The sequence below is a fragment of the Cherax quadricarinatus genome, chromosome 32 (assembly GCF_038502225.1).
Source record: "Cherax quadricarinatus isolate ZL_2023a chromosome 32, ASM3850222v1, whole genome shotgun sequence".
NCBI lineage: Eukaryota > Metazoa > Arthropoda > Malacostraca > Decapoda > Parastacidae > Cherax > Cherax quadricarinatus.
In genome coordinates, this window is record NC_091323.1 from 3,247,131 (window position 1) to 3,274,768 (window position 27,638).

General features: G+C 42.9%; 1 protein-coding gene across 1 annotated transcript in view; it reads left to right on the forward strand.

Moving 5' to 3' along the window:
* The window catches only part of LOC128690168 (zwei Ig domain protein zig-8-like), a 150,063-nt gene that overhangs the window by 59,259 nt on the left and 63,166 nt on the right, over positions 1 to 27,638 (forward strand). Inside the window, exon 2 of the mRNA XM_053778724.2 lies at positions 16,622 to 16,827. Within this exon, the coding sequence (XP_053634699.2) occupies positions 16,622 to 16,827 (206 nt within the window). The remainder of the gene's footprint in view (positions 1 to 16,621; positions 16,828 to 27,638) is intronic.

Sequence of the window (27,638 nt, forward strand, 5' to 3'; positions counted from 1 at the left end):
GTAGGAAAGTGTGAGGCAGGCTAGGTTAGCCAAAGTTGGTGTGGGAAAAGGGAGGGAAAGAGGGGATAGCCTAGGATAGTGTGCGATAGGCTAGGATATAATACGATAGGCAAAGATAGTGTGGGATAGGCTTGGAGAAGGTAGGATAGCCTAGAATACTGTGGGATATCCTAGGATAGGTTAGGATAGGGTAGAATAGTGTGGGATAAGCTAGAATAGGTTAGGATAGGGTAGAATAGTGTGGGATAAGCTAGGATAAGGTAGGATACCCTAGGATAGTGTGGAATAAAGTAGGATAGACGGATTTCGTGGAATAGGCTAGAATAGGGTAGGATAGCCTTGGATAGTGTGGGATAGGCTAGGAAAGAGTAAGGTAGGCAAGGATAGTGTGGGTTAGGATAGGGTAGGATTGCCTAGGATAGTGTGGGATAGGCTGGGATAGGGAAGAAAAACATAGGATAGTTTGAGATATGGTAGGATAGCCTAGGATAGTGAGGGATATGCTAGGATAGGGTAGGATAGCGTAGGAGAGTTTGGGATAGGCTAGGATAAGGTAGGGTAGCCTTGCTTAGTGAGGGATATTCTAGGATAGGGAAAGATAGGCTAGGATGGGGAAGGATAGCCCAGGATAGTGTGGAACAGGCTACCATAGGGTAGGATAGCCTAGGATGGGGTATTATTAGCTAGTATTTGGTAGAATAGCCTAGGATGGGGTATTATTAGCTAGTATTTGGTAGAATAGCCTAGGATGCTGGGGGATGGGCTATGATAAAATAGGATAGCCAAGGATAGTGTTGGATATGGAAGGTTCGCCTAGGATAGTGTTGGTTAGGCTACAATATGGTAGGATAGCCTAGGATAGTATGGGATAGGCTAGGATAGGGTACGATAGCATAGGCTAGTGTAGGATTGGGTAGGATAGCCTAGGATGGTGCGGGATAGGCTTGGATAGGGAAGGATAGCCTATGATAGTGAGGGATAGGCTAGGAAAAGTTAGGATAGCCTAGGATAGTGTGGGATAGGCTAGGATAGCCTATTATAGTGTGGGATAGGCTAGGATAGGGTAGGATATCATTGGATAATGTGGGATAGGCTTAGATAGGGTAGGATAGCTTAGGATAGCGTGGGATAAGCTAGGACAGAGCAAGATAGCCTAGGATAGTGTGCGATAGGAGAGGATAAAGTAGGATACCGTAGGATACTGTGGGATATGCTAGTATAGACTAGGATAACCTAGGATAGTGTGGGATAGGCTAGAATAGGCTAGGATAGCCTTCGATTGTGCGGGATAAGATAGGTTAATGTAGGATAGCCTAGAATAGTTTGGGTTTCGCTAGGATAGGGCACGATAGCGTAGGATTGTGTGATATAGGCCAGCATAGGTTAGGATAGCGTGGAATAGTGTGGGATAGGCTAGGATAGGGTAGGATAGCATTGGAAAGTTTGGGACAGGCTTTGACAGGGTTGGATAGTCTAGGATAGCTTGGGATAAGCTTGGATAGGGTAGAAAGGCCTTGGATAGTGTGGGATAGGCTAGGATAGAGTAGAATAGCCTAGGATAGTGTGGGATAGGCCAGGGAAGGATAGCTTGTAATAGTGTGAGATAGGCTTGGATAGAGTAGGATAGCCTTGGATAGTTTGGGATAGGCTAGAATAGGGTAAGATATCCTAGGATAGTGTGGAATTGACTATTACACGGTTGGATAGAGAAGGTTAGTGTAGGATAGGCTAGAAGTGATTAGGTTAGCCTAGGATAATGTGGGATAATCTAGGATAGAGTAAGAGAGACTAGTATTGCGTTGGATATGCTATGATATAGTAGGAGCAAAGGATTGAGTGGGATAGGCTAGGATCGGTTAGGATAGGCTATGATGAAGAGGGATAGGCTAGGATAAGGTAGAATAGCCTAGAATAGTGTGCAGTTGGTTGGGATAGGGTAGGATAGCGTAGGATATGATACGATAGGATACGATAAGCTAGGATACGATAGGATAGCATAGGATGTGGGATAGGCTAGGATATCGAAGGATAGCCTAGGATAATGTAATATAGACTAGGATAGGGTACGATAGCCTAGGATACTGTGTGAGATAGACTTCGATAAGCTAGGATAGTGTGGGATTAGGCAGGATAGCCTAGGGTAGTGTGGAATAGAGTAGGCTAGGACAGTCTAGGATAATTTGGGATATTCTAGGGTTGGGTAGGAGAGCCGAGGATAGTGAGGGATATGCTACGATTGGGTATTATATCCTAGGTTATTGTGATGTAGGCTAGGATAGGTTATGATAGCCTGGGATAGTGTGGGACAGGCTAAGATAGGGTACGATAGCCTAGGCTAGTGTAGGATACGGTAGGATAGCCTTGGATGGTGTGGGATAGGCTAGGATAGGGTAGGATAGCCTAGGGTAGTGAGGGATAGGCTAGGAAAAGTTAGAATAGCCTAGGAGAGTGTGGGATAGGCATGGATAGCGTAGGATATCCTATCATAGTGTGGGATAGGCTACGATAAGGAAGGACAGCATTGAGTAATGTGGGATAGGCTTGGATAGGGTAGGATAGCCTAGGATAGTGTGGGATAGGGAAGGATACCGTAGGATAGTGTAGGATTGACTACGAAAGTGTTGGATAGCCTAGGATAGTGTGGGATAGGCTATGATAGAGCAAGATAACCTAGGATAGTGTGGGATATTAGAGGATAGAATAGTATAGCCTAGAATAGTGTGGGATACGCTAGGATAGAGTAGGATAACCTAGAACAGTGTGGGATAGGCTAGGATGGGTTAGGAAAGCCTATGGTGTGTGATAGGATATGTTAATATAGGATAGCCTAGAATAGTGTAGGATTCGCTAAGAAAGGGTAGGATAGCGTAGGATACTGTGATGTAGGATAGGATAAGGAAAGATAGCCTTGGATTGTGTGGGATAGGCTAGCGTAGGGTAGGATAGCTTGGAATAGTGTGGGATATGCTAGGATAAGGTAAGATAGCCTTGGAAAGTTTTTGACAGGCTTGGGCAAGGTAGGATAGCCTAGGATAGTGTGGGATAAGCTAGGATATGGTAGAATAGGCTAGTATAGTATTGGATTGGCTAGGATAGAGTAGGATAGCCTCGAGAGTGTGGGATAGTACAGGGTAGGGTAGGATGGCTTGGAATAGTGTAGGATAGGGTAAGATAGCCTTTGATAGTTTGGGACAGGCTTTGACAGGGTAAGAAAGCCTAGGATAGTCTGGAATAGGCTAGGATAGGGTAGGAATGCCTAGGACAGAGCAGGATAGGATTGGACAGGGTAGCATATCCTTGGATAGTGTGGGATAGGCGGATAGAGTTCAATAGCCTAGGATAGTGTAGGATAGGCTACAACAGGGTAGGATAACCTTGGATAGTGTGGGAAAGGGTAGGATAGCCTAGGATAGTGTTGGATAGGCTATGGAAGTGTTGAATAGCCTTGGATAGTGTGGGATAGGCTAGAATAAAGTAGGATAGCTTAGGATAGTGTGGGATAGGCAAAGATAGGTTAGGATAGCCTAAGATAGTGTGGGATAGGCTAAGATAGAGTAGGATAGCTTAGAATAGTGTCAGATTGGCTCAGAGAGGTAGGATAGAGTAGGATAGTGTTTGATAGTTCTAGGACAGGGTAGGATAACATATGAAAGTGTGGGATAGATTAGGATAGGGTAGGGTAGAATAGTATATTGTGGAATAGGGTAGGATAGCCTTGGATAATCTGGGACAGGCTTGGATGCGGTAGGATAGCCTAGGATAGTAGGGGATAGGTTAGAATAAGGCAGGATAGCCTAGGATAATGTAGGATTGACTAGGAAAGGGTTGGATAGCCTGGGATAGTGTGGGATACGCTAGGATAAATTAGGATAGCCTAGGATAGTACGGGATAAGAGAGCATAGAGTAGGACAGCTTAGTATAGTTTGGGAAATGCTAGGGTAGAGTAGGATAGCCCAGGATAGTGTGGGATAGGTTAGGACAGCCTATGATGGTGTAGGATAGGCTTGCTTAATGTAGAATAGCCTAGAATAGTGTGTGATTGGCTAGGATAGGGTAGGATAGAGTATTATAGTATGGGATAGGCCAGGATAGGATAGCATACAATAGTGTAGGATAGACTAGGATAGGGTAGTCCAGCCTAGGATAGTTGGATAGGGAAGGATAGGGAAGGATAGCCTAGGATAGTGTTGGATTGGCTAGGATAGATTAGGATTGCCTAGGATAGTGTGGAATAGGCCAGAATAGGGCAGGATAGCGTGGAATAGTGTTGGATAGGTTAGGAGAGGGTAGGATAGCCTTGGATAGTGTGCGACAGGCTTGGACAGGGTAAGACAGCCTAGGATAGTGTGGGATAGACTAGGATAGGTTAGGAAAGTCTAGGATAGTGTGGGATATGATAGGATAGGGTAGGCTAGCCTTAGATAGTGTGGGATAGGCTAAGATAGGGTAGGAATGCCTAGGATAGTCTGGGATAGGCTTGGACAGCGTGGCATAGCCTCGGATTGTGTGGGATAGGCTAGGATAAGTAGGATAGCTTTGGATAGTGTGGGATAAGCTGAGATATGGTAGGATAGCCTAGGATAGTGATGGATAGGCTAAGGTAGTGTTGGATAGCCTATGATAGTGTGGGATAGGCTAGGATAGAGTAGGATAGCCATGGGTTGTGTGGGATAGGCTAGGAATTTTCAGCATAGCCTAGGATAGTGTGGGATATGCTAGGATAGAGTAGGATAGCTTAGGATAGTGTAGGATAGGGTAGGATAGGTTAGGATAGCCTATGATGGTGTGGGATAGGCTAGGATAGAGTAGGATATCTTAGAATAGTGTATTGGCTCGGATTGGGTAGGATAAGGTAGGATAATGTGGGATAGGCTAGGATAGGATATTTTAGGATAGTGTGGGATAGGCTAGGATAGAATATTTTTAGGATAGTGTGGGATAGGCTAGGGTAGTGGAGGATAGCCAAGGATAATGTGGGATAATTCAAGGAGAGGGTAGGATATCTTAGGATAGTGAGGTATAGGCTAGGATAGTGTATGATAAATGCTGTTGGATAGACTAGGATATAGTAGGATAATCTGGGTTAGTGTAGAATAAGCTAGGATAGGGTAAGATAGCCTAAGATAGTTTGGGATAGGCTAGGATTGGCTGAGACAGCCGAGGATAGTGTGGGATGTGCTAGGATAGAATAGAATAGCCTAAGATAGCGTGGGATAGGCTAGGATAGGTTAGGATTGCCTATGATGGTGTGGGATACGATAGGATAGAGTAGGATAGCCTTGAATAGTGTCGGATTGGTTATGATAGGGCAGGATAGCGTAGGATAGTGTGGGATAGGATAGGATAGCCTAGGATAGTGTTGGATAAGCTAGGATATGGTAGGATAGAGTAGGATAGTGCGGGATAGTTCCAGGGTACGGTATGATAGCCTTCGGTTATGTGGGATAGGCTAGGATTGGGTAGGAATACCCAGGATACTGTTGGATAGGCTAGGATATAGTAGGATAGTCTAGGTTAGTGTAGGATAAGCTAGGATAAGGTAAGATACCCTGTGATAATGAGAGATAGCCTAGGATTGGCTGCGACAGCCGAGGATAGTGTGGAATATGCTATGATATTGTAGGATAGCCTAAGATAGTGTAGGATACGCTAGGAAAGTTTAGGATAGCTTTTGATGGTGAGGTATAGGCTAGGATAGAGTAGGATAGCCTAGACTGGTGTTGGATTGGCTTGGATAGGGTAGGATACCGTACGACAGTGTCTAATAGGCGAGGAAAAACTAGGATAGCCTAGGATAGTGTGGGATTGGGTAGGATAGACTAGGATAGTGTGGGATAGTTCTTGGATAAGGTAGAATAGCTTAGGATAATGTGGGATAGGCTTGGATAGAGTTGTGTAGCCTAAGATAGTGGTATAGGCTAGGATAGGGAAGCATAGCCTAGGATACTGTTGGAAAGGCTAGGACATACTAGGATAGCCTAGGATAGAGTGAGATAGAGTAGATACCTTAGCATAGTGTTGGATACGCGAGGATAGGGTACAATAGCCTCGGATAGTGGGGGATATGCTAGGATAGGGTAGGAAAACATATGATAGTGTGGGATAGACTAGGATAGGGTAGGAGAGCCTAGTATAGTGTGGAATAGGCTAGGATAGGGTAGGATAGTCTTCGTTAATGTGGGATAGGCTTGTATAGGGTAGGATAGCTTAGGATACTGTGGGATAGGCTACGATAGGGCAGGATAGCCTAGGATAGTGTAGGATTGTCTAGGAAAGGGTTGGATAGCCTAGGATAGTGTGGGATAGGCTACGAAAGAGTAGGGTAGCCTACGATAGTGTGGGATAGGGGAGGATAGAGTAGGACAGCCTAGGATACTGTGGCTTATGCTAGGATAGTGTAGGATAGAGTAGGAATGAGTGGGATAGGGTAGGATAGACTTGGATAGCCTATGATGGTGTAGCATAGGCTAGGTTAATGTAGGAGAACCTAGAATAGTGTAGTATTGGCTAGGATAAGGTAGGATAGCGTAGGATAGTGTGGGATAGGCTAGGATAGGATAGCATATAATTGTGTAAAATAAGCTAGGATAGGGTGGGATAGCCTAGGATAGTGGGATAGGGTAGGATAGGGAAGGATAGCCTAGGATAGTGTCAGATTGGCTAGGATAGGGTAGAATAGCCTTCGATATTGTGCGACAGGCTTGGACAGGGTAGGATAGCCTAGGATAGTGTGGGATAAGGCTAGGATAGGGTAGGATAGCCTAGGATAGTGTGGGTTAACTAGGATAGGGTAGGATAGCCTAGTATAGTGTGGGATGCGCTTGGAAAGGGTAGCGAAGGCTTGGATAGTATGGAATAGGCTAGGATAGGGTAGGATAGCCTAGGTTAGTTTGGGGTAGGTTACGATAGGGTAGGATAGCCTTGGATAGTGTGGGATAGGCTTGGACAGGGTAGCATAGCCTAGAATTGTGTGGGATAGGAGAGGATAGGGTAGGACAGAAAAGGATAGTGAGGGACTGGCTTGGACAGGGATGGATAGGGAAGGATAGTGTGGGATAGGCTAGAAGATAGTAGGATAGCCTAGGAGAGTGTGCGATAGTCTAGGATAGAGTAAGAGAGACGAGGATAGCGTGGGATAGACTAGGATAGGACAGCACATAATAGTGTAGGATAGGGTAGGATAGTGGGATAGGGATGGATAGTCTAGGATAGTGTTGGATTGGCTAGGATAGATTTGGATAGCCTAGGATAGTGTGGGATAGGCCAGGATAGGGTAGGATAGCCTGGAATAGTGTGGGATAGGCTAGGATAGGGGAGGATAGCCTAGGAGAGTGTGGGATTGGCTAGGAAAGGGTAGGATAGCCTAAGATAGTGTGGGAGAGGCTTGGAAAAGGTGGCATAGGCTTGGATAGTCCGGGATAGGCTAGGATAGCCTAGGTAAGTGTGCAGTATGCTATTATTTGGTAGGATAGCCTTGGATAGTGTGGGATAGGCTTGTACAGGGTTGGATAGGGAAGAGAATAGGATAGCTTAGGAGAGGGTGCGATAGTCAAGGATAGAGTAGGAGAGATTAGGATAGTGTGGGATACGCTAGGATATAGTAGGATAGCCTAAGGGTGTGAGATAGGCTAGGATAGGTTAGGATAGCCTAGGATGGTGAGGGCCAGGCTAGCATAATGTAGGATTGCTTAGAATAGTGTGCAAATGTCTAGGATAGGTTAGGATAGCGTAGGAGAGTATGGGATAGGCTAGGATAAGGTAGGATAGCCTAGGATATTGTGGAATAGGTTAAGATAGGTAGGATAGCCTAGGATAGTGTTGGATAGGCTATGATAGGGTAGAATAGCGTAGGATAATATGAGATATGCTACGATAGGGTAGATTAGCCTTGGGAAGTGTGATGCAGGCTAGGATTGGGTAGGATAGCCTGGGATAGTGTGACACAGGCTAAGACAGGGTACAATAGCCTCAGCTAGTGTAGGATAGCCTAGGATAGGGTAGGATAGCCAAGCATAGTGAGGGATAGGTGAGGAAAAGTTAGGATAGCCAAGAATATTGTGGGATAGGCAAGGATAGTGCAGTATAGCCTAGTAGTGTGGGATAGGGTAGGATAGCCTTGGATAATGTGAGATTGGCTTGGATAGAGTAGGATAGCCTAGGATAGTGTGGGATTGGCTCGGAAAGGGTTGGGTTGCCTTGGATAATGTGGGATAGGCTAGGATAGAGTAGGATAGCCATGAAGAGTGTGGGATAGGAGAGGATAGAGTAGGATCGCCGAGAATAGTGTGAGATATGCTAGGATAGGGTAGGATAACCTAGGATAGTGTTGAATAGGCTAGGATAATTTAAGATAGGTTAATGTAGCATAGCCTAGAATAGTGTGGGATTCGCTAGGATAGGGTAGGATAGCGCAGGACAGTGTGGTATAGGCTAGGATAAGGTTGGATAACTTAGAATAGAGGGATAGGGTAGGATAAGGAAGGATAGCTAAGGATAGCGTTGGATAGGCAAGGATAGAGTAGGAAAGCCTAGGATGGTGTGGGATAGGCCAGGGTAGGGTAAGTTAGCCTGGAATAGTGTGGGATAGGCTAGGATAGGGCAGGATAGTCTTGGATAGTTTGGGACAAGCTTGGACAGGTTACGATAGCCTAAGATAGTGTGTGCTAGGCAAGGATAGGGTAAGATAGCCAAAGGTAGTGTGGGATAGGCTAGGATTAGGTAGGATAGCCTAGGATAGTGTGGGATAGGCTTGGGCAGGGTAGCAGAGCCTTGGATAGTGTGGGATGGGCTAGGATAGGGTGCAATAGCATAGGATAGTGTGGGATAGGCTATGATAGGGTAGGATACCTTAGGATAGTGTGGGATATGCTTTGACAGGGTAGCATAGCCTAGGATAGTGTGGGATAGGATAGGATAGGATAGCCCAGGATAGTGTGGGATAGGCTAGGAGAGACTAGGATAGCCAAATAGAGTGTGGGATATTGTAAGGTAGATTAGGGGAGCCTAGGATAGCGTGGGATATGCTAAGATATAGTAGGATAGCCTAGGACAGTTTGGCATTGGCTTGGTTAGGGTAGGTAGTCTAATATAGTTTGGGATAAGCTAGGATAGGGTAGGATAGCCTAGGATAGTGAGGGATAAGTTAGGATAGGGTAGGATAGCCAAGGATAGTGTGATTTAGGCTAGGATAGGGTACGATACTCTAGGATAGTGAGGGTTAGGTTAGGAAAAGTTAGGATAGCCAAGGATGCTGTTGGATAGGCTTGGATAGTGTAGAATAGCCTAGTAGTGTGGGATAGGGTAGGATAGCCTTGGATAATGTGGGATTGGCTTGGATAGGGTAGGATAGCCTAGGATAGTGTTGGATAAGCTAGGATAATCAGGATAGCCTAGCATAGTGAGGGATTGGCTCGGAAAGGGTTGGGTAGCCTAGGATAGAGTAGGATAGCCATGAATAGTGTGGCTTAGGAGAAGATAGAGTAGCATCGCCGACAATAGTGTGGAATATGCTAGGATATGGTAGGATAACCTAGGATAGTGTTGGATAGGCTAGGATAATTTAAGATAGCCTATTATGGTGTGCGATAGGATGGGTTAATGTAGGATAGCCTAGAATAATGTGGGATTCGCTAGGATAGGGTAGGATAGCGCAGGATAGTGTAGGATAGGCTAGGATAGGGTTGGATAACGTAGGATAGAGGGATAGGGTAGGATAAGGAAGGAAAGCTAAGGATAGTGCTGGATAGGCTAGGATAGAGTAGGAAAGCCTAGGATTTTGTGGGACAGGCCAGGGTAGGGTAGGTTAGCCTGGAATAGTGTGGGATAGGCTAGGATAGGGTAGGATAGCCTTGGATAGTTTGGGACAGGCTTGGACTGGGTAGGATAGCCTAGGATAGTGCGGGATAAGCAAGGATAGGGTAGGATAGCCAAGGATAGTGTGGGATAGGCTAGGATAAGGTAGGATAGCCTAGGATAGTGTGGGATAGGCTTGGGAAGGGTAACATAGCCTTCGATAGTGTGGGATTTGCTAGGATAGGGTACGATAGCATAGGATAGGGTAGGATAGGCTAGGATTGAGTAGGATACCTTAGGATAGTGTGGGATAGGATAGAATAGGATAGTGTGGAATAGGCTAGGAGAGACTATGATAGCCTAAGAGAGTGTGGGATAGTGTAAGGTAGAGTAGAGGAGCCAAGGATAGTGTGGGATATACTAGGGTAGCTTAGGACAGTTTGGGATAGGCTTGGATAGGGTAGGTAGCCTAATATAGTTCGGGATAAACTAGAATAGGGTAGGATAGCCTTGGATAGTGTGGAATAGGTTAGGATAGGATAGCCTAGGATAGCGTGAGATAGTCTAGGATAGGGTAGGATAGCCTAGCATGGTGTGGGATAGGGAAGGATAGGGTAGGATATTCTAGGATTGTGTAGGATAGGTTAGGATAGGGTAGGATAGCCTAGAATAGCGTAGAATAGGCAAGGATATGTTAAGATAGCCCAGGATAGTGAGGGATAGGCAGGGATAGTGTTAGGATTGCCTATGGTGGTGATGGATACACTAGGATAAGATTGGATACCCTAGGATAGTGGGTAGGATAAGGTAGGATAGCCGAGGATAGTGTGGAATATGCTAGGATAGGGTAGGATAGCCTTGGACAGTTTGGGACAGGCTAGGATAGGGTAGGTAGCCTAATATAGTTCGGGATAAGCTAGGATAATATAGGATAGCCTAGGAGAGTGAGGGATAAGTTAGCATATGGTAGGATAACCTAGGATAGAGTAAAATAGTAAAGCGTACGTAATAAGGCAAATAGATTACTGGGATTTATATCAAGAAGTGTAAGCAACAGAAGTCCAGAGGTCATACTGCAGCTTTATACATCATTAGTAAGGCCTCACCTAGATTATGCAGCTCAGTTCTGGTCTCCGTATTACAAAATGGACATAAATTCGTTAGAAAACATTCAACGTAGGATGACTAAATTAATACATAGCATCAGAAATCTTCCTTATGAAGAAAGATTGAAGACTCTTAAGTTACATTCACTTGTTAGACGAAGAATGAGGGGAGACCTGATCGAAGTGTATAAGTGGAAGATAGGTATAAATAAAGGGGATATTAATAAGGTCTTGAGGATGTCTCTCCAAGAGAGAACGCGCAGTAATGGATTTAAATTAGGTAAGTTTAGATTTAGAAAGGACATAGGAAAGTATTGGTTTGGAAATAGGGTAGTTGATGAGTGGAACAGTCTACCTAGTTGGGTTATTGAGGCTGGGACTTTGGGTAGTTTCAAATCTAGGTTGGATAAGTACATGAGTGGGAGGGGTTGGATTTGAGTGGGACTTTCACATCAGAGCTTATTTCTTGGGTGGCATTGAAAATTGGGTTGGGCAAATGTTTTGTTAGTGGGATGAATTGTAAAGGACCTGCCTAGTATGGGCCAGCAGGCCTCCTGCAGTGTTCCTCCTTTTCTTATGTTCTTATGTTCTTAAAATAGCTAAGGATAGTGTGGGATAGACTAGGATAGAGTAGGATAGCCTAGGATGGTGAAGGATAGGGAATGATAGGGTAGGTTAATCTAGTATAGTGTGGGATAGGCTAGGATATGGTAGAATAGCCTAGAATAGTGTCAAATAGGCTAGGATATGATAAGATAGCCTAGGATAGTTTGGGATAGGCTTGGAAATGGTAGGATAGAATATGATAGTGTGTGATAGGACAGCCTTTGATTGTCGTTGATAGGCAAGGATAGGTTAGGATAGCCTAGTAAAGTGTGGGATAGGATAGAGTAGGATATCCTAGAATAGTGTTGTATTGGCTAGGAAATGGTAGGATAGTGGGATAGACTACAATACGGTAGTATATCTGTTGAGAAATGGTACTAAGTTTAAAGGTTAAATATAGGGGAACTTAGCTTGATAGACAGCTTTCGCCTACACAGCCGCCTCTGTAGGCGAGGTCTTGTGAAGCTGTCATGGCCACTTCTCAATGGGCTGGAAAGGAAATATTATTATTATTATTATTATTATTATTGTTATTATTATTATTATTATTATTATTATCACACTGGCCGATTCCCACCAAGGCAGGGTGGCCCGAAAAAGAAAAACTTTCACCATCATTCACTCCATCACTGTCTTGCCAGAAGGGTGCTTTACACTACAGTTTTTAAACTGCAACATTAACACCCCTCCTTCAGAGTGCAGGCACTGTACTTCCCATCTCCAGGACTCAAGTCCGGCCTGCCGGTTTCCCTGAACCCCTTCATAAATGTTACTTTGCTCACACTCCAACAGCAGGAAATATATTAGAAATAAATTACCCCTAGGAGGTATTATGTCAGCATATTTCCATAACTGTTTGGTGACTGGAAAACTTACTTGTGTGGACTCAAAGGTCCACTCCTCACCGGGGTTTATGATAAGTTACTAGATCGTAACTTTGTACTCAACTGCACAGCCAATAGTACTCATTACATCTTAGTACACTTACCTGGGTATATGTATCTGACCTGTAGTTACACCTGCATATTCAATGAGTTGATTGAAGAATAGTGTTCTTTGAAGAACGTCGCACAACACTCTGTTGGTTCGCAACACTCGTTGTTACACTGTTCATCAAAATTTGTTCAACGTAATGTCACTAAAGAAGCTGATCTCACTTCTCTGTAAATGTTTATTGAGATTCTTTTATGCAAAATGCGCCGAAGACTGTTTTTTGTTGGTTATCCCGGCACATCAATGTCTCTCTCTCAGTAGAGTCAAAAGTAATCTGACCTCACAGCCTCCTACGCCACTGCAATGGCCCTAGTACATAAAGGAAAAGCTGACCTAGTAAATTTCGCTTCCTTGCCAAACTTCCACTAGGAAGCAAAGCAGAATGCTTGATTCTTGTTGTCTTAAGCATAGACAACAATGTACACTATCTTTACCATGGTAATAAAGTGGGAGCAGGATTTTCTTTAATTGTCCTGCTAAGGTTAGAGATGGACTGTCCCTTATTAAATTAAACTATTTGCAACATCGGACTCTTGCAAGTAGCCTCGTGACCATGTCACATACTCGTACTGCATCTGGAATTTATTACTTGATATAGCAGTAAACAAGAAGCTTGCCCCGTCAGAGAGGGCTCGGCCCCTCAGAGCTGAAAGGGACTGAAAGGGGCTGAAGGGGGCTGATACCTCCCACCTGGACAAAATTTCTCCACAGTAGCTCAGAATAGTGTGGGATATCCTATGACAGTGTGGGATAGGCCAGGATAGGGAAAGATAGCCTAGGATAGTGTAGATTAGGTTAGGATAGGGTAAGGTATCTAAGGATAGTGCGAGAGCCTTGGATAGTGGAATAGTCTAGGACAGGTAGGATAGCGTAGGAAAGAGTGGGATATTCGAGGATAGGGTAGAATAGCCTAGGATAGTGTGGGTTAGGCTAGCATAGCCTAGGATAGTGTGGGATAGGGTAGGATAGCCTAAGATGGTGTGGAATATCCTAGAATAGCCTATGATAGTGAGGGATAGCCTAGAATAGTGACAGAAAGCCTAGGATAGTGACAGCCTAGGATAGTGAGACATCCCCTTGGATAAGGTAGGACAGCCTAGGATTGTGTGGGATATGCTATAACAGGGTAGGACAATGTGAGATAGGCTAGGACAGTCAAGGTTAGTGTTGGATAGGCTAGGATAGGGCAGGATAGCCTAGGATACTGTAGGATTTGCTAGAGAAGGGTTGGACAGCCTAGGATAGTGTGGGATAGGCTAGGATAGAGTAGGATAGCCTAGGATAGTGTGGGATAGGAGAAAATAAAGTAGGACAGCTTAGGATAGTGTGTGATATGCAAGGATAGAGTAGGATAGCCTAGGATAGGGTGAGATAGGTTAGGATAGCCTATGATGGTGTAGGATAGGCTAGTTTAATGTAGGATAGCCTAGAATAGTGTGGGATTGGCTTGGATAAGGAAGGATACCGTAGGATAGTGTGGGACAGACTAGGATAGGATAGCACATAATAGTGTAGGATAGGGCAGGATAGTGGGATAAGGATGGATAGTCTAGGATAGTGTTGGATTGGCTAGGATAGATTTGGATAGCCTAGGATAGTGTGGGATAGGCCAGGATAGGGTAGAATAGCCTGGAATAGTGTGGGATAGGCTAGGATAGGTTATGATAGTCATGGATAGTGTGCGACAGGCTTGGACAGGGTAGGATAGCCTTGGATAGTGTCGGATAGGTTAGGATAGTAGGATAGCCTAGGATAGTGTGGGATTGGCTAGGATGGGGTACGATAGCCAAGGATAGTGTGAGATAGGCTTGGAAATGGTAGCATAGCCTTGGATAGTCTGGTATAGGGTAGGATAGTATGGTGTGGGTTGAGATTTGGTAGGATAGCCTTGGATTGTGTGGGATAGGCTTGGACAGGGTAGCATAGCCAAGGATAGTGTGGCATAGGCTAGGATAGGGCAGGACAGCCTAGGATAGCGTGGGATTGGCTAGGACAGGGTTGGATAGGGAAGAATAGTGTCGGATAGGCTAGAAGAGAGTAGGATAGCCTATGAGAGTGTGGAATAGTCTAGGGATACAGTAGGAGAGACTAGGATAGTGTGGGATATGCTAGGATATAGTAGGTTAGCCTAGGATAGTGTGGGATAGGCTAGGATAGGGTATGATCGCCTAGGGTAGTGTGGGATAGCTAGGATAGGCTGGGATAGCCTATGAAAATGTGGGTTAGGCAAGGATTGTGTGGGATAGCCTAAGATATCTGGGATAGGCCAGGATACCCTAGGAAGGTTTGGGATAGGGTAGGATAGGCTGGGATAGCCGATGATATTTTGGGATAGGCTTAGCCTACGATTGTGTGGGATAGGCTTAGCCTACGATTGTGTGGGATAGGCTAGGGTAGTGTAAAATAGGCTGGCATTGCCTGGGATTGTGTGGGATAGGCTATGATAGGTTGGGCTAACGTGGGGCATTATGGAATAGGCTATCATAGCCTAGGATAGTATGGAATAGTGTGGAATAAGCTATCATGGCGTTGGATAGTATGGGATAGTTTAGGACAGCCTAGGATAGGTTGGGATCGGCTAAGATAGGCTGGGATAACCTAGAATAATGTTGGATTGGCCAGGATAGGCTGGGATAGGCTAGGATAGACTATGATAGTCTAAGATTGCCTTGGATAGTGTGGGATAGGCTAGAATAACCTAGGATATGATGGGATAGGCTAGGATAGTGTATGATAAGCTAGGATAGGTGGGATAGCCTTGGATAGTTTGGGATAGCTATGATAACATGGGATACCCTAATATAGTGTGGGATGCGCTAGGATAGAGTGGGATAGACTAGATTTGTGTGAGATATGTTAGGATAACCTAGGATAGTGTAGGATAGGTTAGAATAGCCTGGGAGAGTGAAAATCGTCATTAAACGCTACCTTTGAATCAACAATACGAAGCTTAATAAGTTTAATGATAGCAGGTACTGGTGAAGGTAAACCGTGATAATAAATTCTTCAGACTGGAAACTAACTAAATCGTCAATTTGAATTTTTGTGAGCATGGAAGTAATACCAAAACTTATCATACTGAAATCATTTAAATCAGTCAAGTTCCTGAACTTATTTCATAAATCTATATTGTTTTTAACACTAAAATTAGAAATTTTTCCAACAATTGGGCTCGAAGTTTTTACTAGTCCTTTCGATAATTTACAGGAAACTGGACCTATGGAGCTAATAGGTCTGGCTGGATTACGTGGTGTGTGTGTTTATATTAATCCGCACACACAGTTCTACTAAGCCATCTTTACGCTATATACATGAATTAATAAAGACACGCAAGCCAGGTAATCCAGTCAGACCAATTATTAGCTCCATAGGTTCAGTTTCAGTACGCGTAGATAACTATATCAATGTATTGATTTTCTGAATAACTTAATAATAGGCATTGTCTTAACACTTTTGTATACTAGTGTCCAAATGTGGTAGTTGTGTATTCCCACCATATTCAACTTGAAACGTAGTATTTCTTTGTGAATTAAGACAGAAACAGTAAATATATCATCAAGGTATGAAAGTGAAACGAGCTCACAGTCAACGATTGTGGTAACTTGTTCACTCGTAATGTATTCCGTCAACATGTTAGATAAAAAGGGATATTAAAGTGAACTCGTTGACATCCAAATCTATTTCAAAGGCACTCAGAAATGATTTTCTAGGGCACAGGAAAATTCGTATCTTTTTCAGAGCCTTCATGTCTCAAAAAAATCTATCGCATCGTTACAATTGACTCTTAGTCAACAATCTATCAATATCAGAACTAACCATTATTGCCTTTTAAAGTTTAGTTTACATATTTTACAGATAAATTCTCTCAATTTAATAAGTGTGAATGTGAACAGGTATAAAAATACGAAAGAAATGTAAACTACAAGGAATGGTCATAAAACAAATTATAGGCTTCTGCGGAATGTCAATATTATGTGTTTTGCGAAGCCCATACATGAAGGAAACTTATGCTGAAGGGAAGTAAAAAATTTTTCAAAAAATTAGGAAAATTTCCAATTAAATAATTTTTGGTTTAGGTTTTATATATCTTGTGGCATGCTAAAAGTCCTTATTTCTTCTGCAGCGTGTTGCACCATGTTGGACGAGGAAACTGGCAGCAGCAGCAGCAGCAGCAGTCACCAGCAACACCAGCACAACTCACTGCCACCATTCATCGACGTGCTGCCACCAGGACCTTTCTATGACGTGGAGCGTTCAGCCAACGTCACCGCTCTGGTCGACCAGCCTGCCAAACTCAACTGCAGAGTCAACAAAATTGGCAACAGAACAGTAAGCAAGAAATTCTCAATTTTTATTGTCATGGGGAGCAAAATCTTAAAATTTCAATCAAATTATGATTTCTGTGAGCTACCCAAGGTTAGGTGAGGTCATCAGTTCCTCCCTGACTGCAAGTGATTACCAACGACGACCAATGCCATAGTTTAGCTCTTGTTTATCATGCAATAGGTAGCTATTGCATGATAAACAGATAGTAACTTTGAATCTGAAATTCATACTCAGCATGGTATTCTACTAAGCACTCACGGTCTCATTTCTCAATGAATCGTAAAAAGTCACAAAAATGCCAGTAAAACAATTTGTCATTCTAGCTAGAATCTTCTAGTGTTTGAGGAGTCATGGACATGTAAAAATTTTGAAAAACTAGGTTGTGAGAGACTCAAACTTTATTACTGAATGAAAATACTATCACTAATACTAATTCTCCTACTATTACTGCTAATAATAATAAAGATAACGATAATAATAATGAAAAGCAGTTGGATGTCCTAGCTCTAAGCGAAACAAAGCTGAAGGGGGTAGGGGAGTTTCAGTGGGGAGAAATAAACTGGATTAAATCAGGAGTATCTGAGAGAGTTAGAGCTAAGGTAAGGGTAGCAATAATGTTAAAGGATCAGTTATTGCAAGAAATGATGGAATATAAATGTATAAACTCAAGGATTATGTGGAGTGATTTGTGCAATGATGAGTTAGTAAAAGAGAAAAAGTTAGCATATGAGAGTTTTCTATAAAGTAGAAGTGACATAAGGAGAGAGGAGTTTATGGAGAGAAAAAGTTGTTAAGAACTTGCTTATATGAGAATAAAACTTATGGCGACATTTCGGTCCGACTTGAACAATTCTGCGTGACATTAATTGTCCATTTCGGACTGAAACGTTTTCTTAAGCTTCGTTCTCCTATGTGCGGGTTATTTGTGTACTGTTACAGTCAAGGTATTTTACCTTTTTATTATTTAACAATAGCAGTAGTAATAATAATAGTAATAACAATAATTTCCAAAATGTGCATTACTCTTAAAGAAAGGCGATATTCATTTCATACATTATGAAAGCCCATGGTTATGCAGGTACAAAGTTTCCTCAGTCATTATTCATTGTAATCGTGTTAATATTATAATCTATACTCTCACAAAGTCGTGACTGTAATAATATGAGAGAGGCAGTGGAAATGTTGAGTGCTTCAAGCTGTAATTAAAGAGAATGGGAAGAGTGTGTTAACATCCCCCGGCCTAGTTACGTGTGAAGGATCCCAGAATGTCCCCTGGCTGATTCAGAAATGATCTTCACCCATTTCACAACCACCTGCACCACCTGTTCTGATCGCCTGCACCACCTTCGATCCTCACCACGTGTTGTTTTCACCTCCACTACCTTCTACACCCTCATCCACCAGTTGTGATCATCTCCACTAGCTTCTACACCCTCCTCCACCTGTTGCAATCACCTCCACTACCTTCTACACCCTCCTCCACCTGTTGTGATCACCTCCACTCCCTTCCACACCATCCTCCACCTGTTGTGATCACCTCCACTACCTTCTGCACCCTCCTCCACATGCTGTGATCACCCCACTACCTTCTACACCCTCCTTCACCTGTTGTGATCACTCCACTACCTTCCACACCATCCTCCACCTGTTGTGATCACCTTCACTCCCTTCTACAACATCCTCCACCTGCTGTGATCACCACCGTCTACAAGGTTCACTGCCTGTTGTAATTTCAACCTGCACCAATGGGGAAAGGTCAATGGGATTAGGAGATTTGTATCTTAGATAACATGAGGTAAAGGAATATCGATAATATTACATGATCACTCATGGAAAGGAAAGAGGAAATATAAGTAAATAAACTTAAGAATTACGTGAGTTAGAATAAACGTGGAATACGAGACGTGGGTTGTATTAATATGTATGCACCTGGGAGTGAGAGGTTTGTGTAAAAGGAAGAGATTGTAGGAGGTTTTAAATGAATACTTATGGAGTTTTAGGCCAAGTATTAAGGGAGACCCAACGACTGAAGTGGATAAGACAGACGAGGATGGTGTAGTAGGTCAATTTGGAATTCAAGAGTTAAATGAACAATGAGAAGCTTTCTTATGAACTGTTTGTAGAAATTTGTTTGATAGAAGGTAATACTTATTTTATATAAACCAGGATGAATAATTATAGGATATATAGGGTGCAATATTAGCAATTTCTTTATTAATGGATAGACTTATGGATATGCAGATGTTCAGAGAGGTGATAACTATATCAGAGTACTATTTAGTTAGAGTGTAAGGGGTGGACAGAATACAAGAAGTCGGGCAGCAGTAAGTAGGAAAGAAACGAAAGTTATTGAAGTGGATTATAGAAGTATGCAATTTAATGAAGATTTAAGCAACTGTTGAAGGGAAGACGAAAAGTGGGCTAGAGAAAGTTTAGGAAATGAGGAGATCGATGAGGTATTGCGGAAATTTCAGAATGTTTTACCAGAGTTCGCAGCAGACGTATGTGAGTACTGAGGCGTGGATATGGATGGGAAATGAAATGATTAGTAAGACAAGGAAGGTGGTAATGGAAGATTCAGTATAATGGAGGTTTTTGCACTGTTAAAATGATATACGGAAGGTAGAGTATATGAATAGGAAGATGGAGGTTAAAAAGAATGATGACGAGGTGCAAAAGTAGAGAATATGAAACTGTTTAGGAGTGAGATCAATAAAGTAAGGTTGTGTGGGTGAGAATGGGAATGCTTTTTGCCTGCATACTGGCTGTCTAGAGAGACCGGGCCGCGGGGGCGGTGACCTCCACAACCCTCTCCAGGCATACCCCACGTACCTAGTTGGATAACCAGTTGTCTGAACAGCCGGTCAGTGCTTCCATCTCCTGACCATCTTACACTTACTTCATGAACTAGCTTGCCAGCGAACTGGTTATGACGTGTAGGCATCTTGGTGTATCTCCACTTCTTGTTAGACCTTCTTAGCTACATGTATAGTATAGTTTTATATGCTTGTTGAGTACGTCAACATTCGTCCTTAATAAACATGTTCCCAGAAACATCTTAGAGATAAACTTTCTCCTCTGCTTTGACGATTAATATTTATTTTTATATTCAGCTTTACTTAGTAGGTTTATTTTTGGTTTTTCTTTTAAGGTTGGTTTACTTTGCAAAGGTCGTCTTTAAATTACGAGAAATAGTTATTTGAGTTATTTCACCCTTCCTCTTTTTTGTTATTTGCCAGTTATAAAAATAAATTTCCATTAACATTTTCCCTAGGGAAACCCAACAGCTCTCTTTTTCCCCCTGGCACCAACTGTTGTTTATGAGCACATAAATCTGCTCGTAAATAGATAGAGAATATACCAACAAGTAATTTTTGTCAACCAATCATCCTCGCCGTTGCAATCTGTATTAATTTTGTCAACCATTCATCCTCGCCGTTGCAATCTGTATTAATTTTGTCAACCAATCATCCTCGCCGCTGCAAGCTGTATTAGTTTTGTCAACCAATCATCCTCGCCGTTGCAAGCTATATTAATTTTATCAACCAATCATCCTCGCCGCTGCAAGCTATATTAATTTTGTCAACCAATCATCCTCGCCGTTGCAAGCTGTATTAATTTTGTCAACCAATCATCCTCGCCGTTGCAAGCTGTATTAATTTTGTCAACTAATCATCCTCGCCGTTGCAAGCTATGTTAATTTTATCAACCAATCATCCTTGCCGCTGCAAGCTATATTAATTTTGTCAACCAATCATCCTCGCCGTTGCAAGCTATATTAATTTTATAAACCAATCATCCTCGCCGTTGCAAGCTATATTAATTTTGTCAACCAATCATCCTCGCCGCTGCAAGCTGTATTAATTTTGTCAACCAGTCATCCTCGCCGCTGCAAGCTGTATTAATTTTGTCAACCAATCATCCTCGCCGCTGCAAGCTGTATTAATTTTGTCAACCAATCATCCTCGCCGCTGCAAGCTGTATTAATTTTGTCAACCAATCATCCTCGCCGCTGCAAGCTGTATTAATTTTGTCAACCAATCATCCTCGCCGCTGCAAGCTGTATTAATTTTGTCAACCAATCATCCTCGCCGCTGCAAGCTGTATTAATTTTGTCAACCAATCATCCTCGCCGCTGCAAGCTGTATTAATTTTGTCAACCAATCATCCTCGCCGCTGCAAGCTGTATTAATTTTGTCAACCAATCATCCTCGCCGCTGCAAGCTATATTAATTTTGTCAACCAATCATCCTCGCCGCTGCAAGCTATATTAATTTTGTCAACCAATCATCCTCGCCGCTGCAAGCTATATTAATTTTGTCAACCAATCATCCTCGCCCCTGCAAGCTGTATTAATTTTGTCAACCAATCATCCTCGCCGCTGCAAGCTGTATTAATTTTGTCAACCAATCATCCTCGCCGCTGCAAGCTATATTAATTTTGTCAACCAATCATCCTCGCCGCTGCAAGCTGTATTAATTTTGTCAACCAATCATCCTCGCCCCTGCAAGCTATATTAATTTTGTCAACCAATCATCCTCGCCGCTGCAAGCTGTATTAATTTATTCACGAAAATAATCTTTACTCCTCTATTTACTACGTCGGGATTTTTTTCCCTAACTTTACATACAAAGTTTCAGCGTTTCCTTATGGATCCAAATTTTTCCAAATCGATTCACAGAGATTACTATATTAATGCAAAAATAAGACAAGTGTTGCACGACGCGAACTTGGAAATCTTGTGGAACTGTGTAGAGCCTTGGTCCAGGCTCCTCCACAATCCTGTAGTTCATCAGTGGAAGTGCTGAGCCTCCGTAATCAGTTTTAGTTGTGTAGTTTTAAAAATAATTTAGATGAATACTTGTGTGGGTGTGGGTGGGTGTGAGTTGGACCTCACTAGCCTGTGCTACTAGGTCAGATGCCATACTCCTTCCTTAAGTGAATGTAACCTGACCTGACTAGGTTACACAGACCACACTTCACGATGCACTTCTCGAACAGGGTAAAGATCAAACCAGAGAGTGGGACAGCCAATGTCGTCAGTGGCAGACTGCAAGTCAAGTTTAATGCGTTTCTGTGGCTCAAAGAGGCCTTCGTTGTCGTCTGTACTGACGACACCGAGGCTGAAAAACTCATTATCACCACTGCTACAACCACTCTACGAGATCAGGGATTTATTGTCTTGACTTCCCCAGCTCTGAGGGCCAGGAGAACTGTGTTCCTCAAGAGACTCGACAGGCTCATCACTCCCCAGGCTACCGAAGAAATTAAGTAGTCCACTGAAGCACAGAACCCTTGGGCCAAGGTGGAATTCATTACCAAAATACCCAATGCCTCCTCCATGCTGAAGGTCACCTTCAGTGACGTCAACATGGCAGCCAGAGCTCTCGCTGAGGGACTGGCTGTTCACTACTTCCACATCAATCCAGCCTTCATCGAAGCAGAAAAATTCCATCAAATTCCACAATGTTCCAACTGTTACTCATACCTACATACCACCAAAGACTGCCCTGCCAAGAATAAGAAGTTCTGCTCCACCTGCGGCCAAGAAGGTTATGACTTCAAGATGTGCACTACTGCCTCTCCACCTAAATGCTTGAGCTGCAAGAATGATCACCATACTCTTACTGCCAAGGGCCCAACCAGACGAGATATACTTAAGAAACAACTCCAACAACAACAAAAAAACCCACTGCACAAGCGACTACATATGCTGCTATTACCAAGCTTCAAGCAGATACTACCAAGATTCTTCAAGCCACGCAAGCTGCATTTACCACTTCTTCGCCAGCTGTTGCTGGCGACTCCACCAAGATTCTTTACTGCATCATGTATGCTCATGTACAGAATGTAGCTGAACCTGGTTCCTTCAACACCACCATCAACGAACTCTTCAAGCTCAACAACATGCCTGGTTTCACATTCCCTACATCTCCACCTTCCACAGAGATCATAAAATCCACTGCTAATGTCGCCAACATTACCGCTGCTCCACCGCTACCACACCTTCCTCCCGACACAAAGATGGACCAATCAGAGACCACTGAGACGCCGACCGATTCCACCAATGAGAGTCCACCAGCACCTGCTTCCACCTCCGTTACAACGGACCAATCAGACGCCTCACCTCAATCGTCCCAGCCACCAGCCAAGAAGGTTAAAACACAAGAGCCTTGCGATGCATCCCTACGTACTACCGCCACTCCTTCACAAGAAGTCCAGTGCTTGCCTGGTGTATACTTCTACACAACCAACCAGAATGAGAATGCAATGTACACTCCAGAAATTATTCAACGCCTCCACAACGGGACAGTCAAGTTCACTTGCGACTCAACTCGATCATTCACCACTGAATCCCTGATCAACCTACTCTCAAAAAGTCACCACTTTGTGGCACTCGACTACACCACAAGGAAGAAATTCAGGACTCTCCAGAATGGGGCTGCCGAAGACGGTACCCTCACCTAGCAGGACTGTCAATGATCAATCACCGTGAAGGCAAGTTCCCCCAGCACTTTGCTGCCTGCTAAAGCTGGGGTGTGGCTCCAAAACGAACCCTGTAATTGCTGCCTCCGCCCTCCTATGCTGCTGAAGATGCTAAACGAGAAGATACTTCCCACTTGGGGAGTCACAGCAAGACAGAAAAAGAAGTCACCCTCCAACCGGAGGGCCCCAAGAAAGAATACAGAAGAAAGAAGAATATGAACGACACCCTCCGCCCGGGAGGCCACCGCCGGGTCGCCATCTGGAGAAGACCCGGGCCGGAAGTACCGGCAAACCTACAACAACAACTGACGAGGTTAAGGCATTGGCTTAAGCCAGTGCGAGATTTGTACCTGCCTCGCATGAGCCAGTAGGGCTGCTGCAGTGTTCCTTCTTTATGTTCTTATGGTCTAATATTTGTCCTCCAGCGCTTGAACTCCATCACCGATGATTATTTGAGTTATGCAGTATAAACAGAATACATCTCACTGTAAAAAAGTTTTCAGAGTGCACTGTTCTTGCCAGTATTAACAATTTTACCATCAGTTACGAGTCTTTTAAACGTCTTTCTCATTGTCTCGATACCAGGAATCTTTAGATTAATCAGAACAACATCTAGTAATCCTTCAAACAATGCTGAACTTAATGAGTGTTTTTCTTTACTTCAAGTAGCTAGTGGCAATAAATTTTCCGTCAACTGAATACTTGTCAACTGAACCATCAACCTGCAATGAAACCCACTCAGAGTTTTTCAATTCATGTAACAGTTATCATGACGACCTTAGCATTGCCCAACAAATGGTTGGGTCTCAGTAATGTAAAATACGTGCAGTGGGTTGATGCTTCATAGGGTGAGTGAAGTCAATTTCAACGGTATGCTGCTATTTAATTATAATGATGAAATTTTGCAAGTGCATGTTGAGAAATGGTTTACCAGCTAAGTTTATAGTTTAAATATAGGGAAACGTAGCTTAAAAAGACAGCTCATCGCCTGCACAGCCGCCCCTGCAGACGAGGTCTTGAAAAGCTGTCGAAGATCATTTCTCAACGGGCTGAAATGAATTATATTTTGTAAGATTATAAATTACCCCTAGGGGGTGTTGTGTCACCATATTTCATTCACTGATTGCTGACAAACTTACTTGTGTGGACTTAAAAGTCCACTTATCACCGGGGTTTATGATAAGTGACTAACTCGTAACTTCGACTCAACTGCGCAGTCAATAGTAGTACATCACGAGTTAGAACACTTACCTGGGTAAATGTATCTGACCCGTAGTTATGCCCGGATATCCGATGAGTTGATTGAAGAATAGTGTTCTTTGAAGAATGTCACACGACACTCTGTTGGATCGCAACACTCGTTGTTACACTGTTCATCAACATTAGTTCATTTATTCACCATCTGTTTACTAAAGAAGCTGAACACTCTTCTCTGTAAGTGTTTATTGTGTTTTTGTGAGACACTTTGTACACACTAACACACAGATCAGTGTTCTTTGTTGGTTATTCCCGCGTCAGTGGGTCAAAAGGGTCAAAAGTAATCTGACCTCACAACGCCCCAGGCCGTCACTGCCCCTAGCACATAAAGGAAAAACTGACATAGTACTCTTTCTTCCTTGCCACTTCCTCCATGAAGCAAAGCAGAATGTTTGATTCTTGCTGTCTTAAGCATAGACAACAATGTACACTATCTTTACCATGGTAATAAAGTGGGAGCAGGATTTTCCTTAATTGTCCTGCTAAGGTAAGAGATGGACTGTCTTTTATTAAAATACACTTTGCAACACTGGAATGCAAGGAGCATCGGTCGCTTGACCACGTCGCATACTCCTACTGCATCTGGGATCAATTACTCACTGTAGCAGTAAACAAGATGCTTGCCCCTTCTGAGAGGGCTGGGCTCCTCAGGGCTGATAGGGGCTGAAGGGGGCTGATACCCCCCTCCTGGAGAATATTTCTCCACACTGGGGGGCGGCAGAGGTTCGCTGCAGGTGAACTATTCATCACTTAACATTAATTTGATTTTCTCACTTGCCACCACTGCTGCTTGTCTTTTCTGAACAACTTTAGTCTGTGTGATTTCTGGAGAATCACTAATTTTATTTTCAACACTGTGTAATTCTAACGGCACTAGTTTATTTATTGTCCGCTTATCTACTACACCTTTGCTTAAAACATCAACTGTCCTGATGATTCCATTTGCATCAGGATATATGGTCACAATTTTTCCAAATGGCCATTGGGACCTCGGACCATCATTGTCAATAATCACTATGTCACCAGGTCTTAAGGACTTATGATTTTCAGGAACACCAGCTCCATAGAAGTGTTCTCTCAATGAGGTGAGATAGTCTTCTCGCCAAATTTTCTCCCAACGTTCAGTCACTTTATTAAGGTGTTTGAATTTACGTCTGAGTTGCTCAGGTTCGAAATAAGTAGGATCCTCTATGATTTCTTTATCATTCATGGGAGGAACAGGTTCGAGCCTTCTGCCATGGAGTAAATGAGATGGACTTAACACTTCTAAATTGTCCAGATCATCGGTAACGTAAGTTAGAGGTCTGTTGTTGACTGTATTTTCTATTTCAGTCACAACTGTACGGAATTCTTCTAAGTCGATTCTTTGACGAAGAAGAGTTTTCATTAAACAACGTTTTACAATGCCGATCATTCTTTCATAAAATCCGCCGTGCTATGGAGATTTAGGAGGAATGTATCTCCAACGACAACTGCGTTGATTCAGCATCTGTTGTACTTCTGGTTGATCAAAGATCTTGCTTATATAAGCAGCACCAGCAACAAAGTTCGTTGCATTGTCTGAAGTCATCAGTCTGGGACATGCCCTTCTGGCTGCAAACCGTCTGAATAATTTGATAAAGGTTTCAGCAGACATGTTAGTAGCTACTTCTAGATGTACTACTCTAGTGGTAGCACAAGTGAACAAACAGATGTACACCTTGATGGGAACTTTGTCAACTGTTTTGGTTAAAATTATTGGTCCAGTGTAATCTACACCTGTCACCTCATATGGAGTGATATGACAAACTCTTTCAGAGGGATATGGAGGTGGACCTGGATACTCACATACTCGCATATCGTAGCCACAAGTAATACTGTCCTTTATTTGTTTTTTCACACTTTGTCGACCTTGAGGTATCCAGTAGGATTGTCGTATATGACAAAGTGTGTCAGCTACCCCACCATGTAACACGTTACTGTGGGCGTTTTGCACAATCAGTTTTGTTAGCCAATGATTCTTGGGGATCAATATTGGATGTATGGCTTCTTTAGGTAGTGAAGAATTATGAATTCTTCCTCGACATCTTATAATCTTTTCTGAGTCAAGATAAAGTCCTAAAGAATTAATCATGACAGGTTTCTTTGGGGATTTATTTTGTGTTTCCAGAAATTTATATTCTGTAGAGAAAACATCTTTCTGTATTAGTTTCACCCAGTATTTAATGGGTTCAAGACATTCATAATCAGGTTTTATTCCTTTAATGAATTTAAAGACAAGAGCTGTAACTCTTAAGAGTTTACCCAAAGATGAGTATTTAGATCCATCAATGACTATTTCTGTTGTGTCTGCAGTATTTACACAACTTATTTCTGCGGTGTTCAAGCAAACTGTTTCTTCTGGCATAATGTGAGCTTTTTGTTGAGGCCAGTTATTTTCATTAGAGAGCCAGTTCGGTCCGTGGAGCCATAATTTATTATCCACAAATTTCTTGAGTGGGACACCACGTGACAACATGTCAGCTGGATTCTCTTGGGTAGAGACGTGGAGAAAGAGATAATCTCTCTGCATCTCTCTTATTTCTGCTACTCTGTTCTGTACATAGACCAACTTACTCTTATTATTTCTTAACCACTGGAGAACTGCCTCATTATCACTCCAGATCACGGTTTTCTCAATAGTGAGATGATCAAGTACTTTGTTGAGATAGCTAATTTTGTACCTACATAGAGTGCTGTCAGTTCCAGTTGTGGTACTGTTCTGACCTTCAAGGGCGCTACCCGGGCCTATGAAGTAATTAGTGTACTTCCTTTATCATTACTCATGTAAGCTACAGCTCCATAACCTCTGGTTGACGCATCATAGAACACATGTAATGTGTACTTGTTTCCCTCTTGACCTATTTGTCTGGGAAATTTAATTTGATGAAGTTGCTTAAACTCCCTGAATATTTCATCCCATGCTTGACGCATTTCTAGAGGCAAGTTCTCATCCCATCCAATTTTGAGCTTCCATGCATCTTGCTTAAGCATTTTACCTTTTATGGTAATTGGTGAGACGAGTCGTAGAGGATCAAAACATTGTGATACCT